This window comes from Echinops telfairi, unplaced genomic scaffold (genome assembly GCF_000313985.2).
Source record: "Echinops telfairi isolate 266 unplaced genomic scaffold, ASM31398v2 ScPeMD7_7424;HRSCAF=8462, whole genome shotgun sequence".
In the NCBI taxonomy this organism is placed as follows: domain Eukaryota; kingdom Metazoa; phylum Chordata; class Mammalia; order Afrosoricida; family Tenrecidae; genus Echinops; species Echinops telfairi.
Genome location: NW_022111324.1, coordinates 6401425 through 6419492, shown reverse-complemented (window position 1 = coordinate 6419492; position 18068 = coordinate 6401425). Strand labels below are relative to the sequence as shown.

Genomic DNA, 18068 nt, shown 5'->3' with positions numbered 1-18068 from the left:
CTGCGGCCGGGTTCGTTTTTGGGTTGTTGGTCCCGGCGGCGGTCTGCGGGCGGGCGGAGAAGCGTAACGCAATGGCGACCTTTGTGAGCGAGCTGGAGGCGGCCAAGAAGAACTTGAGCGAGGCCCTGGGGGACAACGTGAAACAGTAAGAGCGGCGTGGGGGCGGTCTCCGGGGCTCCGCCTGGCCACTCCTGCCTCCAGCCACCGACCCGCGCCCAGCGCCCGGGGCCTGCGCATCCCTGCGGCACCGGCGGGTGGGGCCTGGAGGTCGGTCCGCCGGGTCGGCAGGCCGCCCTGCTCGCCGGGCCGGAGGGGCCGGCCTCCCCGGCGAGCGCTTTCGCCCGGCCCTCGCTCCCCGCCCGCAGGCTCGTTGGCCAGGTTCTGGCCTGGCGCCGGGCTGCGGGACGCGCGGGCTGGTCGGGGCCCGGTGACCCGGGGCTGGCTTCCTGGAGGCGGAGGGGTTGAGCCGGGCCCCGGAGGGTGGCACAGGAGTGCCCCACTCAGCGTACCAAGTGCATAAAGACCGTCTTTAATTGAACGCATGTGGTGTACTAACCATTATGTGCAAATTGAGTGGCTCTGGTGGCGTTAAAAAGGAGCGGTGGTGATGGAGTGGGTTACACATTGGGTTAGTAGCCACAAGGTCTGCAGTTCAAACGCACCAGCCTCTCTGCGAGAGAAAGATGAGACGCACCGCATCCAGAAAGATGAACAGCTCGGCCACCCACTGCAGCAGTTCCACCTTCACCTATTGAGTCGCTGTGAACCTGGCAGTGGTTTGGTCGATTTTTGTTTTGCCTTTTTGGGGTGGGTTGGGGGGGTTGGGCGGAGCTTTGGGTTAGGCAGTATGATGCTAACATCAAGGTGGTGTTCCAACTCATAAAATCTCTGTACAAGAAAATGAAACACTGCCCGGGGTTTTTGTTAAGTTTAAGCCCAATGTTGCAGGTACTGGGAGAATCCATCTCATTGAGGGTCTTCTTGTTTGCTTTACGACGCACGCACGGTGCCTTTCCCCAGGGACTGGTCTCTCCTGGTAACATGTCCAAAGTACTTGAGACAGGAGCTTGCTCTCCTGGTCTCTAAGGAGCATTCTGGTTGTACTTCTTCAGCACAGATTTGTGGGCTCTTGTGACAGTCCGGGGTCGTTTCAGTATTTTTCACTAGCGCCATCATTTAAATGCACAGTAGGGAGCCCCGTCCCCCCACCAGCCACTCAGCAGGAGAAATACCGCGCTCTCTGTTCCCATTAAAGTTTCGGCAATGAGTTATGATTGGTGCACCAATCAATGGGAAGTAGGGATGCTCATAGGAGAGGGTCATAGGCCATCCTGCTCAGGAGAGGGTCAGAGAAAAAAGGGAAAGATCCTCTGGAAAATGGGTACAGGTTGGCACTGATGGGCTCAGGTGAATCAGTGGTTGTGAGGATGGCCCAGACCTGGCAGTGCTTGGCTCTCTTGTGTTGTGTGGTTGCTGTAAGGAAGCAATGGATACGGGACAACAACATGCATTACATGGTCAATATTATGCAGAGAGACATGCAAAGAGGATCTGACATTAATCCCTATAGAGAGGAGAAGCCCTGCGGTGGATAGCAAAAAACAAAACAAAACCCAGTTGTCTTCTGACAGTGGGACCCCAAGTATCAGAATAGAACTGCGCTCCATAGGGTTTCCAGTGGCGGGTTTTTCTAAAGTACATCGCCAGGCCTTTCTTCTGAGGTGCCTCTGGGTCAACTTACGCCTCCAACCTTTAGGTTAGCTGCTGAACTTACTAAGTGCACCACACAGGGATGCTGTGGTTATAGACCGTGATAAGTAGATCATAGATGTAAAGATAATATATAATAAATAAATCATCTCAGAAATCTTTTTTTAAAACCTATCAGCAACTCACATGAACTTTAGAAGGTGAATTAGAATTGAAAATTCACCTAAGAGATCCATTGAGTGAGTTAGCCCCTGTGGTGCTGTGGGTTAGGTACTGGGCTGTTAACCATAAAGTCAGCAGTTCAAACCCACCAGAAGGAAGTTGAGGCTGTCTTCTCTGTCAGGATTCCTTCTCAGAAACTGAAAAGGACAGCTCTATTCCATTGTGTATTGGCTCACTGTGAGTTAGAATCGAGTCCCTGGCCATGAAGTCAGTGTGGATTTGTGAACATTGTGTAACTGACCATGGTGCTCCGTAAGCCATGAAGTCAGTGTGGATTTGTGAACATTGCGTAACTGACCATGGTGCTCCGTAAGCAGGGAGCAGCTTCAGGACTCAACAAGGAGGGCTGGATGTTGACAACCCTAGGTTCTTCCATTTTCCAATGAAGCTAACATATGGACAATGACATCTTTGCTTCCTCTCTATTGTCTTTATTATCAGTGGCTGGTTTTGGTAGCTTGATGGGTTACGAGGTGGGCTATCAACCCGACTGTAAGCCATCGACTGTAGCAGCCACTCTGTAGGAGAAAGGTATTTGGAAACCCACTGCACTTCAGCTATTTAGGTAAAATGAGCTCGTGTTAAGGGAGAGACATTGCCCAGAATCTATACTATTAATATACCCACCCACAAAGCAGAATCCCGTTTTAAACTTGAACTCTTCCACGTAGGATTCTGGAGAGAAGATCTTTGGGAAAAGTGACAGCGAGGCAGGAAACATACAGCGTGGGTGTGGGCCAGTGGGCCCACGTATAACTGCCTGCCTGTCCTCCAGGGGAGAAGGCATCCTTCCCGTTTCTTCTCATGTTCCAGTACCCTAAGGTCTAAGGTCAGAGTCTCTGACACCATTGACTGCTGAATGAGAGGGTGGCACCACCAGCCAGAGATGTGTTGGCGGAAAGGAGTGGAAATCTACTTCTTAAAAATCAGTCACTTAGAGCCCTGTGGGCACAATTCTGTGATACGCAGGGATCCCCGTGAGTTGTAATTGACTCCATAGCAAAAAGGTCAAAGGCATGGTCTCAGGCAGGGCTGGGGAACCTTTTTTCTGCCAATTGCCTTTTGGATATTTATAACTTGCTTGAGCCATCCATACTGGTTAAACAGTTCATTAACTCACCCCAATGTGATGCCAGAACTGCTTCTATTTGGTGAGATATGTGATATTATCTGGTATTGATTTCACGACTTTATACGGCCCAAGGGCCGGATGTTCCCCACCCGTAGTCGAAGTTAGTGTTCCCTAAAGTGGCCTATACTGCCCCCCTGGGGTGCACTGGAATGATCCCAAAAGACCCCAAAGTCACTGCCATCAAGTTCTTTGGGACAGAGTGAAGCTGCCCCTTGACTCTGAGACTGTAACTCTTTGCAGGAGAAGAAACCCTGTCTTTCTCCCTCGGAGCTGCTGGTGCTTTTGAACAACCACTAAGCCCGCAGGGCTGCCCTGGAACTATGCAGAGGGCTGCAAAAGCAGATAATTTACACTTTACCTGGGATTATGGCCTAGTATATGAAAGGTTTTAAATGCTGGGGAGGGGGGGCACTGAGTAATTTTTTTTTTCTCCCTGAAAAGGGGCAGTTGACCAAATAAGCTGAGGAAGCTACAGTCTAAAAAGATGGAACTGGTAAGATGAACTTGAGGCAGAAGTAAGCCCTGATTCTCAGTGCAGTTTCTGCTTCCAGGTACTGGGCTAACTTAAAGTTATGGTTCAAGCAGAAGATCAGCAAAGAAGAGTTTGACCTTGAAGCGCATAGACTTCTCACACAGGATAACGGTAACGTTGGGTTCCTCAAATTTGCAAGAACTGAATGTCTTTTTACTCTTATTATTTTTTTAAGTTTTGACATTAATGGTGCAATAAGATTATTTTAATAATGAGAACATTTTAAATTGAGAAGTAAAAACGGCAGAATCAGGGACATCCAAACCCTTACAAGGCAGACTAAAGTAATAGTTTCCTGATGTTCTGTGTGACTTGTATTTGATGTGTAATAATCTCCCTTTTTCAGTTCATTCCCACAACGACTTCCTCCTGGCTATTCTCACGCGTTGTCAGATTTTGGTGTCTACACCAGGTAAGGCTGTGGAAATGCTCCCAGCATATGCCAGGTGGCAAAGCCAGGGAGTGATGGGCCCTTCACTTCCTGTAGCAGCGCTCTCTGCTGCTTGCCAATGAAAATGTCAGAAAACGTTAGGATGTGCAGCATGGTGGTGGTGTGGGTTACGCATTGGCTGATGACCTCAAGGTGGATGCTTCAAGCCCACCAGTCGCTCTGAGGAGAAAGGATGAGGCTGTCTGCTCCATAAAGATTTACAGTCTCAGAAATCCTCTGTAGTGTTGTGATGAATCAGAATCGACTCAGTGGCGGTGAGAGGTTTTTTGCATATATTTTAAAGTGCCACAAACCCAAAAGATGAGTGAAGTGAAGTGATCAAAGGAAAACCCTGGTCTAGAAAATTAAGTTCAAATTGAGGTTTAACAACTAGCTTAATTAATATAAGTAACTGCATGGAGGCAGGGGAGGCAACGGTCTTAGCTTTCACTCATAAAATAGGAACAGAAGTGCCCATCTTCTAGGGCAGGCGTCCTCAAACTCCGGCCCGCGGGCCGCCCGCTGAGGACATTTATCCGGCCCGCCGTGTGTTTTTGCCCCGTTTGTTTTTTTACTTCAAAATAAGATATGTGCAGTGTGCATAGGAATTTGTTCATAGTTTTTTGTTTTTTGTTTTTAACTATAGTCCGGCCCTCCAATGGGTCTGAGGGACAATGAACTGGCCCCCTGTTTAAAAAGTTTGAGGACCCCTGCTCTTGGGTTATGAAAGAACATGTAATAAGTGCTTTGAAAAATAAACAAAATAGCCAAACAAATAGGAAGTTGTATTAGTAATTGTAATTGACTTGTTCTAGTTAAATAGAAGCCATTGATGTTGTTTCTGGTTTAAAAACATGTAAAGAAGTGTCTGTCAGCACCCAAATTAAATCTCCAGGAGAAGAATGCTTGCTAGCAGCACAACTGGGCTTTCTATTAAAAGTAATGATTAGGTGGTTGCACTTGTGATAATTGTGGATGGATGATTTTCTATTTCCCCAGCATGACAGGAAAGATCATTTTAATAACATTGGGTGTCTGCAGTGTGCCAACATGCCTCCTGCACATTGTCTTTAGTTCTTCCAACAACCCTTCCTTGTGCTTTGAGAGAAAAGGGCGGGGTGGGGTGGGGGGACAGAGAGGAGAGAAAGTGTAAGCTTGCCAGGGCCCGGTCCAGCACTCAGTGGCACTGTTCCCCTGAAGCCCGCCTCCTGGTCAGGGTTAGTGCTTATTACCAGGCCTTGCTTCCTCTACCCACATGGTAGTGGTGCTTAGGGTCTGATTTTGAAGCCAACTTTCAGTTGCATTTAAAAAATGGCTCTCTGGGAAATCATCTCTGATTGGCTGATGGTACTATCTCACCATTAGCCATTCTCACATGATTCCCCACAGCTGGTGTGCCTAAGACCTTTACGTGTTGAAGATGTTCCAAACAGTTCTTTTATGGAAAAACTAAGAAGTCCGCCCCCCACCCAAAAAAAAGCTGAGCTTCAAACTGGTGTTCAGCCTTGTTTCAATGGGTGATGCAGCACCAGAGCAGCTGAAGTTTTAAAGTGCGACTCAAGGGGAATGCTAATTAGGCCAGGAAAAATGACAGTTTGAAGCGCAGCTAGAAATGGAACCTTAGGACAGCATGCGTGTGGCATGGAAGCCACGTCTCTGAACTGACCGGGTAGAGCACAGCATTGCCCTGCTCAGAGGTGGCAGACAGCTGCCCCGCTTCGAATGTGTTGCTCCCCACTGTCTTGGCACTGAGCCTAGTGCGTCACACATGAGGCTACAAAGAGGGCTCCCCGCATCTGTGAGTGCCCCTTTCCATGGCTGCATCCCACCGTGTCTCCTGTTCTGGTTAAGTTTACACAAAAACATCACCCAAGTGTTAAAATGCTGGCCGGTGTCTGTTTCACTTTATTAGCCCTGACTGAGGCATCCGAACTAGAAAGCCCTGTTTCAAAGCTTTCGAAACTTGTCCTCTTCACAACAGCAAAATGGTAAAAATGCTTTGTTAGGGGTATACGCTTTTTCCTTTCTTAAAAAATACTCCAAGATGCTCGTTCAGGTGCCTTCTGTGTGCCGTTCATGTTGCCTTTGTCTCTGTTGTTGTCGTGTGGGAGGAGCTTGTGAGAGGAGGTACACACATGCTTTGCTCCTAAGTCCACCATAGTGAACTGGACAGTTCTCTCCTCCCGCCCGTCTGTCTCTAATGACAGTGATGAGCAAACCTGACACCCAGGGAACAGTGATTACAGATATGAAAAGCAAAAGGCTTTTCAGAAAAATGTCAAAGTTACAGTGGGAAAGCAATGTGATCTGAGAGAATGTATGCTTATCTATGAATTGGCAGCGACTCAATGGCAGTAATTTGGGGTGGATTCAGATATGTATTATGGAGGAGAAAGGATTTGAATGTATGGATTACTGTTTAACTTGTCATTATTATCCTCCTGTCTCATAGAAGGTGCTGGATCCTTGCCCTGGACAGGGGGTTCCGCAGCCAAACCGGGGAAACCCAAAGGAAAGAAGAAGCTGTCTTCAGTTCGTCAGAAATTTGATGTAGGTGATTCTCCAGCTGTGCTTGTTAATGACTGGTGGAAGTGTGCTGCAACTAGCTTTAGCTTTCAAAGGAAAATTAATTATGTTGAAATTTAAAAAGGGCTGCCATTTGGTGCAAAAGAGGTTATTGTAATTGAAGTTGATGAAGGTTTCAAAGGTGTGAGTTCCAGATGTCTGCGTTTTATTATTCTAGTTTGTTGTTGCTTAAGTAAGAACATGTGCTATTAATATCCAGTGATGCAAAAGCCATGCTTGTATTGCTTTCTCCTTTTCAGTATTTTTCAGAAAAGCATAACGTTTCTCAGATTGGGCGATTCTATTCCTAGGGCCCATGAGGTCCAGAGGCAGGACCCCGGAAGGCCCGGGGTGGGCCTTGAACTTTCAGGAGAACCGCAGAGATGCCATGAGAACATTTGGCTAGTCAACGTTATAGAATAACTTGCTCTTTCAGTTTATGTCTCGGGGGAAATTTCTCTCAAAAGACCTTGCATAGATCTGGTTGGATTATTCCTAACTGTTGGCAAACAGCAGGCTTTTTTGCGTCCATCTTTGCTTTATCTTCTAATCGGTACAATAATGAACCTGGATGGCTGGGTTTACAAGTGTGTTTACTGCTCAACGTTGTGTGCTGAGTTGAAGCCAAAGCTGCTGGGGCGTACCTCCCAGTGGGGGACGAGCACCGGTGAGGTCGCCGAGTCAGCCTCAGGAAGCTGAGGCTTTCTGGCTGGAAAAACCTCAAGGAGACAAATTCATTAGTCTCAGATTCTGCATTGAGACTTTGAAGTTGAAAATAACAATAGCCAGGTACACTACCCACCATTATCTTGGGACTGTTTTTTAGTAGATCCGTTACATTCATTGGTTAGGCTTTGGAGTGCTTAATTGAAGCACTAATTATATATTTATACTGTTAGAGCTTAGGTGTATTCTGCATCTTAATCTTTAGTATATATTCTATTATCACTCAGATAGTAATTGAACAGAACAAGCCACTGTCTGAGCTACAAACTGCTGACCAAGTAAACATCAGGCATCAGTGTTCGCCAGAAGTAACCTGCCTGAGAAGTTCATTATTTTCCCTTGATTCATGCCTTTGTCCTCACCATGGCATTAATTGGATAGATCTTGAAATTCAGTAATTGAGTTACTTCTGTTTGTGTTTCATTATTGGGCACCTTAATGATTTAAAAAATTTTTTTAATCTGTAGCATAGGTTTCAGCCTCAAAACCCCCTCTCAGGAGCCCAGCAGTTTGTGGCCAAGGATCCCCAAGATGACGACGACCTGAAGCTTTGCTCCCACACGATGATGCTCCCTACTCGGGGCCAGCTGGAAGGGAGGATGATCGTGACGGCCTATGAGCACGGGCTGGACAACGTCACCGAGGAGGCGGTCTCCGCCGTCGTCTGTGCCGTGGAGGTACGTTTGCTGTCGGCAGGAGCAGGTGTCCAGCTCGAGTGTGACGAGCTCGTGTTTGCTTCAAGGTGATCGTTGCAGGCAAAGCACCGAATGTCACTCAGGCCTCAGGGACTTGTCATCACGAGGGTGTTTTCTTCTGAGGGAGAAACATCGCCGTTGAAAGGATGGGCTTCAGTGAACAGACTGAGCTCAGATAGGTGGCTTCCGCCAAAATTCTTCCGCTTGCGTTGTTGAGTTTTTCGGCGAGGGGCTGTATGTAAGGGGAAAGTGAGATTGGAGAGCCTGCTGATGACAGTCCCTTGCTTCTCCTGGAGTGAGTAGGTAGCGGTGGAGAACGTTAGATTTGTTGTTTGAAAGAACAGTTGTCTAGTCTCAGCACATTCATCTCGCTGACAGTGTACAGTGGGTAGATGGTATGCAGATATGCAAAGTGGCCTTGGGTAAGTCCTTGGAATTCCCTGGGCCTCAGTGGTGCCCCAAAGATAATAACAGCTGCCTCACGAGGCTGTAAGCATTACATGGATTCTGTGTGTGAAACCCCATTATAAAGTGAACAGTGCTGTCCTGTGTAAGATGGCCTTCCTGGTAGAATTAATACCCTCTGGTCTCCTGTTACTAATGAAAGCCTGAGACTCATGCCCACAGATGCCTCCATCCATCTCTTAAAACTGTGAAGACAAGGAAGTACCTGTTCTCTGGTTCTGTTTTGTGCTTATTTCTTAAATATCTGTTGAGTCTGTGCTTTTTGAAGAGGGTGGTCTTAGGGACCTCTATTTGCACTTTGTTCTCCAGCAAGGGTCTTAGTAGATCGAGCACTTGAAGGCCTAAATAGCACAGCCCTGGCGTCCATTTGTTTTGTTCCTAAATCAAACTTCCGAGTAGTTTGCCCCTTTCAAAGTCTTACTTACTCCTACGTGTGTGCCTCTGGGTACAAAAGGGCCCTGGGGCACGTGGGTGAGGCGTTGGGTCAACACGTGCAGCATACCCGCCACTCCTAAGAAGAAAAGGCCACTTGCTGCTCCTGCAAGGATGGATGTTCAGCCTTGGAAAGCCACAGGGCACGTCTGCCCTGTCCACAGGGTCTCTCCGAGCCAGAATCGACCCGATGGTGGTGGGTTGGGTTTGGCATTTGTGTGACAAGAAGCACAGGTGGGATAGTGGGTTCCCAGTTGGGCTGCTCACTGCAAAGTCCGCGAGTTCAAACCCGCCACCTGCTCCAGGCAGAAAGATGTGGCCGTGCAGCTCGATAGTCTTAGAGACCCCGAGGAGCAGTTCTGAGCTCTTCTGGGGGGTGGTCAGGAGACCCAGGCTGCCTGACATCGTGGTTGCAACTATTATGAAGAGACTTCCAAGAGCTCACGGAAAAAGCTCCTTTTATTTCCATTTTCCATGAACTTTTTGAAGCCTCCATGTATTCATTCATTCATTATCTTTTTTACCCTATTTAAAGCTTTCCTAAATCCGTTTTGAGAGATAGGAACACATTTCCGGCATGAAAACCCTTTCAGTACATGCCCTGTAGGTGTTGTCAGGAGGGAGCAGTCCCTGGAGAAGGACCTCACCCTTGGTAGAGTAGAGGGGCAGCAACGAAGAAGGCCCTCCCCCAGGTGGTGGACACAGTGGCCGCACCCTAAGAGCGCCTCGGGCCGTGCAGGCCCAGGCCGTGCTTCCTTCTGTTGGACACAGGGTCGAACGCACCTAACGACAAGCCCATTTTAAAGAGCACGGCATCAAAGTACCACGGCTTCCTCCTCCTCCTACACCCTCCTGTCTTCCGGTGTGGCCTGCGGCTCCCGAGCAAGCTTTCCTTGGTTCTGTCATGCGCTGGCCTGCCCCACGCTTCCACCCATTAATGCCATTGAACGATTTTGGCTCATCTTTAGTCTTTGTTTTTTCACTGTTTGGGATACAGACGGCAGAACCCACACCAGCGCCACCCGTTCCACAGGCCCGTTCAGTGACGTGTGTTGGCTTCTTCAAGGCGTGGAGCTAAGCTCTTTCCGAGTTTGCCTCCCCATGGATATGCTCTCCCTGACTCCCTATTGAGTCTCCTGTCTGACCTCTAGCCGCGCTGGTGTCTCTTTGAGCCCGCAGAGATCGTTCATAAGTGTGCGCGATGCTTGCTGCAGATACTTTCTACTAGTTGGGCTACACTGTAGTTTGGTTTTAAGACAACTTCTGGGGATATTTTGGTTTAAGGTTTAAAGATAAGCTCAGGACAATGGTTTCAGGAATGCTTTGCTTTTAAACAGAAGTTCTTGCTATTTTTTCTTTTGTGTTTTTACAGAATCACCTAAAAGACATTCTGGCATCAGTGGTGTCCAGAAGGAAAGCTTATCGGTTACGAGATGGTCATTTTAAATACGCCTTTGGCAGTAACGTAACTCCACAACCATATCTGAAGAACAGTGTCATGGCCTACAACAATTTAATAGAAAGGTAACTGAAGTGTGTGTCTGTCACTTGCGAGCTGGTTACAGTGCTTACGGATGAGACACCTGTTCAGTCATTACATACTGTGCTGCTTTGAGAGCAGAACCATTTTGTTTTTCTCAGCGAATGGTTTGGTTGTCTGTTAATACCGAGTGAGGCTGAGTTAGCAGGAGGGAGTGCCCCACCACGCCAAGCTAAGTGGAGGGGCTCCCTTGGGCGGCGCAGGCTGCTGGCTCCTTAGGTGGCCCCTGCCAGCCCTTGGAAGTGAGGTTGCTCTCAGTCGGAATCGTGGCTCGGGTTTCTGGAAGGTGGGAGGGGGGCTTTGTCCAGGCCCTCCTGTGGCTCCTGCAGTCGTTGCTCAAGGTACAGCGACCCGTGTCACAGGTGCCATCAGTTGTTCTTTGTAGCCTGCTGTGTAGCTCTGGTCCCAGCTGTGTGGTCTCTGTGTGGGGATCCCCATCCTTCGTTCCTCTCAGGCCTCCCAGCTCCTTAGTCCCCGAGGCACCCCTTCATGAGGTGACCCAGAGTCCCTTCGCCTGTGTGCCGAGTATTCGCACCCTCAGATAAAAGTCGAGTCTGAATGGTAGGTCTTTGGGAAAAGAAAAGAAAAGCCAATAGTCTACTTTTCCTCACGTTTATCGAGTGCCTGTACGCCTCTGCAGGTTAGGTTTTGTGCGTTTGGTTAGTAAGGGAGAAAGCCAGTAAAGAGAGGCAGAGAGGCATCAGAGTGGGCTGGGCAAGAGTGACTGGTGTAGAGATGGCGGGCAGGGACAGGCAAGAGAAAAGGGAGAAGAGGCACAAGGGGGAGACGGAGCAGCTAGTGTGCCACCACGGGGTGGGGGCTGGGCCGCTGCCTTGCTACTTGCTTCCTGGCTCTGAGGACCTAGATTGGATCACGGGCCCTGGTTTGAAGAGCACTGTCTTAAATTGGGTCTTCTGCATAGCCTGCCACATGTGAAGATTTCTTGTCTAAATCTCATTCTAGCACCTGGTACCTGTTTGGGAGTCCTGCTCAGTTTCCGTGTGTGAGCCATTCTCTAAAGAGGGAGCGTGTGACGGGTGACTGTTAGGAGCTGCGTCTCTGGCCCTGGCAGAGCCCCCCAGCCCTCTCACCCCTAGCGCCAGGCCACTGAGGGCTTCTCCGACGGGCTGACTTTTGTCCGGTGCCTCAAACCAACACTCTTCGTGCTTTTCCTTCAGAACACTTCCTTTGTGTTCTTCATCACTTCCTCACGTTGCACTGCTTCATATTATTGATGGTGGAAACTCACGTCTGGTTTCCCAGCTGTATTGTATCGAGGTTCTAGTTTGGGGAAATTGACAAGATCCGGATTAGTTCTCACCAGCTCTTTTCCCTGCTGCTGTGTTTGTGTTGCATTGTTTTTTCTTACTCTATTTCTGACCCTCGTCTCCAGTCCCTTTTACCTTCTTCCCCAGTCTGTTTTCAGTTTCCTATTCCTAACCAAGGTCTTTTTCAACTTGAAGCTTTTTAAGGGCAAGAAACTATTTTTATTCCATTTCTTAGTTGAGGGGCTATGGTAGCATGGTGGTTAAAGCGCTCAGCTACCAACCAAAAGTTGTCAGTTCAAACCCACCAAATGCTCCTTGGGAGAAAGCCATGACAGTGTGCTTCTGCAAAGATGCTCAGCCTGGGAAATGCTATGGGGACTCAGTTCTAGTCCAGTCATGAGTGTGAATTGATTTGATGACGGTTTGGGTTTGGAGTACCGGAGCTTAGTTTAGCATTGTGGAGAGAGGAGAGTAAATGTAGTGGTAGTTCTGTAGTTTATTTCCAGACTGGCTGATGAAAACTAAAGCAAGTGGCTAAAAAATGAATTGGATTTTTTCATATCATTTCATGATTTTTAATAAAATGTATGAAGGGGCTTTCAAAAGTTCGTGGCAGAATGGAATGAAACGATCAAGGGATTTTCCCGTAAGCTCAGCCCGCTCCCCTGCCATTTGTTTGACTGTCCGTCTTAGTTGCTAGGAATATGTCCAAAGTCTGTGTGTTTTCCAGCCCGCCAGCCTTTACTGCTCCGTGTGCCGGGCAGAACCCGGCCTCTCACCCGCCTCCCGACGATGCCGAGCAGCAGGCCGCGCTCCTGCTGGCGTGCTCCGGGGACACACTGCCCGTGTCCTTGCCACCGGTGAACATGTATGACCTTTTTGAAGCTTTGCAGGTAACTCTGGGCTCCTTAAAGTTGGATACTCTTGAAGTCTGCAAAAAACGTTCACTCGCTTTTTCCCTACTTGTTGTTGTTCCAGTTGTTTTTAAGCTACTAATTTTTAACTAGCCATATCTTCATATTCTGGGCCCATGAGCCCTTCCTAATTTGCTCTCCCTCACTTGTCCACTCTCTCCACCCTTATGGAAGAAAGAAAGAACAAAAGTCCTCTCGATCCCGTCGCTCCTGTTTCAGGACCTGACCCTTTTTCTTAAACTGTGTGATGGAGTTTTAGGTTCTGACTTTAGTAAGCCAGACTGAAATGGTAAAAGGTTTAAGATGGCGGTGTTGCCTTGTATGGACTTTGCTGTATTTCGTAGGTTGAAAAGTAAGTGTACTAAAGTGTAACTGGAGCCGTGCTGATTTTTCAATCACAGGTACACAGAGAGGTGATCCCTACACATACAGTGTATGCTCTCAACATTGAAAGGATCATCATGAAACTCTGGCACCCAAATCACGAAGAGCTGCAGCAGGACCAAGTTCACCGCCAGCGCCTAGCATCCAAGGAGGGGCTTTCGCTCTGCTGAGTAAGGGTGTGAGGGTGTGGGGCCTTCAGCAAACGGATGACCGAGAATGGAATGTTTTTGGGGTCCACATTTCTAGGCTGAAGTGTATAGTGTATATATAACCTTTCCTATGGAAACGTGACAGTACATGTTGTGTTGCTACTGTGAAGCCATTAACAGACACCTGACTTTGGTAATGACTCGTGTGAGGGCGCACGTGTGAGAGAAGAGAGATCACCCCTGTTATGGGAACAAGAGCCACCGGATACGTTCTGGAGATGGTAGGCATCTGGGGTCTAGTATCCTATGGTCTGCGATGAGGTAGATGACATCCTAGGGGGGGACAAGCTGTTATGACTTAGTTCCCATGATCAGCCGAACCTCCACATCATATATTGTGTATCTGCCAAAATAAAATCCTCTGCCTTTCTGCTGAAGAACCGTGGCCTTGCATCTTGACTGAGATAACCTCCACAGTGTTAAACGTCTGTGCAGTGTAGTGAATCGCTTAATGCTGCCTTTCTAGCTGTAGTCTTTGTAACTCCCACCAAATGACTAGGGACTGTATAAATGAGGTGCTTCTGGCCCACCGAGGGGATTGGACAGCTTGCTAATAAAGTGAATACAGTGCATGGTACCTTTGGTTAAACCGTGTTAATGAGGTGCCGAGTCACCCGGAGGTGGACAGGGGAACCTCATAGCCACCCAAGAAAGAAGGGCCCGGAGTAGAGGGCATCTTTTGGATCTGGGACCCTTGTACTGAGAACCTCCTAGCCCAAGGAGACAGGGCTATCACCACAGATGGTAAGAGACAACCTAAAGCAGAGGCGGCAGAACCAGGAGGTTGGCAGGAGGCGGCATGGTAGGTTTCCTGGGCCATGGAGAGCGAAAACTGAGCACCTTTCGGCCGGAAGTTCACTGGGCAAGTGGTGTCTCCAGGCCCTTACTGGTGGAGCTAGAGTTCTGTATGGCTCGCTTAAGAAGAGCAGAGGGTAAAGGACCTCAGAGTTCACAGTCAGAGAGAGGCGTGCTTGTAGGCACGAGTGAGACTGAAGACTTGTATCCTGAATCATTGCTCAGCATGAAATGTAACCTATTAACTTCCCTAATAAATTCCATAATTGTGAATGTTGTCTGAGTTCTGTGTAGCCATTGCAGCACATTATCTAACCCAACAGCGTACTTTGAGAGGGATAGTTGGTGTCAAAAGTGGTGACAAGGCTGGAGGGTGGAGCTTGCCTGTCAGAGGAGTCACTTTGGGCTGACACCGATCTTCTCGACCCCTTGTGAAATTAGAGGTCAGGTGCCTCTGCCATTTCACATTGGTGACAGGATGGGGTTCTTTGGGGTGGCTCTGACTCATGAAAGCACGGAGCTTTGTATAAGAAAAGCAAACTTCATCTTTTGATGACGCCTCTGGTTGTTAACCACTGGCCAAAAGAGAAGTGAGGGCTGTTTTGCTGCGTCTGAAGGGAGAAAAGCTGCATCTCAAGTGGCGTGGGCAGTCAGGTGGGACACCCAAGATGACTGCTAGGGGCCAGGGTCTTGTGGTTCCACTCAGCCAGAGGCCCAAAGTCTTACAAACATGATCGTCAAGGTGTGAAGATTATTGTGTTTTAAAAGGTGGTGTGAGTGTACTGTGTATATTAAATGTTTCTCTGATGGAATTACTATTGGAGTATTATAGATTACAGGCATGTGTAACTCCACCTTCAGCTAATACTTGATTGCATATACTAAAAGGCAGCTAGGATTTGCTGGAAGACAGCACAGGCTGTTGGTTTGAATGTGGCCCTGTGTGGAGGTATTGCGGGCTTCAGTGAAAACTCCAGTCCTGTCCAGACTCCTTCCAGTCAGTAAAGCTGCACTGGAGAAGATAAGCAGACTCACTCAGAACTGCTGATGGAACAGAGTGCTGGAAGGAGGACCTGCAGAAAAATCACCTTTGCTCTTTGAGTTTTGAGAAAGCAGTTTGCTATTGGTGGTCACTGATGCATCGAGGCTGGAAAAGTCTGTGCCCACTAAAAGAAGCTCCTTCCAGAACTAGAAGTTAAGGGAACTGGTCAGGAGTCAGCCTGGCGTGCTCACTGTGGTATTTAGTCATCAACCTAGCCCACAGCAGCTAGGAATGAGAGAGGACGGGCTGGGCTCTAAACTGCAGGCAGTTTTGTGGACTTCTGAGCTCATAGGACCACGGGATGGACTTCATAGAAGCTGATTCAATGGAGAGATGGTTGATACTGTCAACGGTTGTTGACTGCTCTGGACTGGACTTTGCATGCAAATAAAGTTCCAAGCAGAACAAAACATTCTTCAAAGAACTCGCTTGTCTCCTCAAGAATACTGGTTTGATAGGGGCCGGCAATTTGAAAACCAGCTCCCCTGGGCGCAGGGGAGATGGAGGTGTGAAGTGACTGGCTTACGTAGCTCTATGGGTGTGCCTAGTCTGGAAACGGGGATCAAGGGCAGTCCATGGAACAGTATCCTGTTACTCTCCTGGGTCATGTTAAGAGGGGCCGGGAGATAATTATGATTCTCCTGTGAATACTGAGTTACTGGTGAATTTTGACTGTAAAACACTTGATAATAAAAGCAGTAACATAGTGGACTGAGGAGGAAACACTTCTGGAATGGAGTACAGTGCCAAACCTAAAGTTCCTTACAGGTTTTGCTAAGCTGATGCTTCATGAGGCTCAGGGGAATGGACGAATTTCTCAGTTAAATTTTATCAGAGGACAGGGGGAAGCCAAAATGACGTCTGGAGACCCTGGCCAGATGAGATGGTTACCAGCAAGCAACAGGCCAGAATGGCTGCTATCTGGGTGTCCTTATTCTGAGGACTGTCCTCCTGAAGGACGGATTGCTAATGGCCGCTTTGGATTGGTACAGCCATGGGGAGAAATAGCCAATAACTAGAAGAGCCAGGGGCTCCTCTGGTGCAGTGAATTACTTCACATGGCTCCTCCAGTTCTAGCTATAGTCTGCTATACCCTCCAATGATTGGGAGATACTTTGCAAATGAAGTGCTTGTAGCTCACTAAGGGATAGCTTACTAATGATGTAAACAAGGTACATGGGACCATACAATCAATGTGTGGAACCCTAAGGAGGGGATCGGTCAGTTTTGCCATCCTAGTGGGCTGAAAATGAGCCACTTCAAAGGGCAAAAGGAAAGCCCTTCCTTCAGTATGTCTTTTGGATCTGAGGTCCTTGTGCTGAGGAACTGCCAAGGTCCAGGAGACGGAGAACTGGTAACTCACCGGAGATGTTAGTCACAGGGAAAAGCTGTGGCAATGAATTATCAGTGGAGGCAGCAGAAGCAGATGGCACGCTGGCACAGAGTGAACCAGCTGAGCTTTGAGCAGAGGGAAGAGTCGGGGGCCTCCAGGTACTTGGAGCTAGGCTCACGGACCCACAGAGCAGAGAAAGGGAAGCACCTTAGGCAAGTAGTTTGTTGATGAAGTGGGAGAGGTTTCTAACACTGCCAACTGGAGCAGAGGCTAAGCTGGCCCAAGAGAGCTGGCAGGGTTGTGGGCAAAAAAGAAGCCTGCCTATGGGCAAGGCTGAGAAGAGGCTGGCCTGATAAAAGAATTGTATCCTGAGCCTTTTGTGATTCCGAATTGTAACCTGTTATTTCCATAATAAACCCAATAATTGTGCACACTGCCTCTGAATTCTGTGTGACCTCTGGAAAGAATTCGTGAAATCAGCCAAAAGGTAGAGCGCGGGTAGCAAGGACGGCTGGTATCCTAATTGGTAGAAAGGTTGGAGGGAGGAGGCATGTGCTGTAGATGCCGATTCTCCTTCAGGGTGGGTTAGACACTGCTGGCACACAAAGAACAGATAGAGGTAGCCCCCTGCCCCGTCCCAATTCATCATTACAATGCCACAGAAAATAGAACTTGGCCATGCTGTGTTAAAGGACAAAGTCCTTTTTCGTGTTAAAAAACAATCAAAAGGAAAAAAAAAAATCTTACACTGCAACTAACCTTATAAAATGCCCTCCCTTCGCTTGTTTATTCTGAAGTTTCACAGAGTTAGTAAGACGAGCATGTTCATTTATCAATCTTACCTCAGTTGTATCCAGGTAGTTCCGATTACAGTGGCCCTGCACCACCACTTTTGCTCAGCTGGATGGAGGAGCCTCTTGTTCCAGCCACCGGGTCAGTCCATCCTGAGGGTCTTCCTCTGTGGCTGATGCTGTACCGAGCATAACATTCTTCGCCAGGGACTGGTCCTTCCTGATAACATGTCCATGGTACGTAAGATAAGCTCTTGTTCTTCCGTTCTAAGGAGCAGCCTGGCTTCGGTGCTGATACTCTGAAGACAGATTTGCTGTATGTAGTCATTATTTTTTGCCAACTTTGTTGTTCAAATACATCCGTTTTTCTTCCGTCTTCTTTATTTCCCAGCTGTCATGCAGACGAGCTGATTGAAGACACCATGGCTTGGGGCAGGTGCACTCAAAGTGTCATCTTTGCCTTTCAACAACACAAACACTGTCGAACTGTCCAAGTAAAATGAAATCTTGGGCAACTTCACTGTTTCCGGGGCTTATGTTGTCGATGGGTCCCGCTGCACTTGGCAATGCTGTGTTAAAGGTCAGAGCCCTTTTTTGCATTAAAAAGATTTTTTTTTTCTTTACACTTAAGTGTAATCCTGTCATGTGTTTGAAGAAGTGTGAACAAATTGGTAATTCCCATCAGTTTCTACTATTTAAGGTCTAACGTGAAAGTAATTTACGTTTCTCAGTGTTACTAATACGTTTTTGTATTGAAAATAGTATTGATGGATCATTAGAATGTACAGGTGGATGTATAGAGTAGATATATAGATAATATGGTTAAATTAAAAGCTTGAAGGTAAACAAACGGCCATCTAGCTCAGAAGCAACAAAGCCCGCA

The 18068-nt window shown here is 47.9% G+C and overlaps 1 protein-coding gene across 2 annotated transcripts; it reads left to right on the top strand.

Annotated features, from left to right (window-relative positions):
- Window positions 1–16: 16 nt before the first annotated feature.
- On the top strand, window positions 17–14292 carry TADA1 (transcriptional adaptor 1). 2 transcript variants are annotated; one of them, XM_045297965.1, is made up of 8 exons: window positions 17–145; window positions 3616–3707; window positions 3943–4008; window positions 6482–6576; window positions 7785–7994; window positions 10282–10433; window positions 12448–12610; window positions 13033–14292. In XM_045297965.1, the coding sequence occupies exons 1-8, from the start codon at window positions 72–74 to the stop codon at window positions 13183–13185; spliced, it is 1005 nt and encodes a 334-aa protein (XP_045153900.1). In that variant the 5' UTR covers window positions 17–71; the 3' UTR covers window positions 13186–14292. The 2 variants fall into 2 exon arrangements, with proteins under 2 accessions (XP_045153900.1, XP_004706814.1); XM_004706757.3 differs by having other exon boundaries at window positions 6479–6576.
- The last annotated feature ends 3776 nt before the right edge of the window (window positions 14293–18068 follow it).

Bases quoted from the DNA above. Each gene is read 5' to 3' on its own strand.
- TADA1 (XM_004706757.3), top strand. From the start codon at position 72: ATGGCGACCTTTGTGAGCGAGCTGGAGGCGGCCAAGAAGAACTTGAGC. The intron at 3,708-3,942 runs GTAACGTTGGGT...TCCCTTTTTCAG, and splicing joins ACTTCTCACACAGGATAACG to TTCATTCCCACAACGACTTC. The intron at 10,434-12,447 runs GTAACTGAAGTG...TGTGTTTTCCAG, and splicing joins TACAACAATTTAATAGAAAG to CCCGCCAGCCTTTACTGCTC.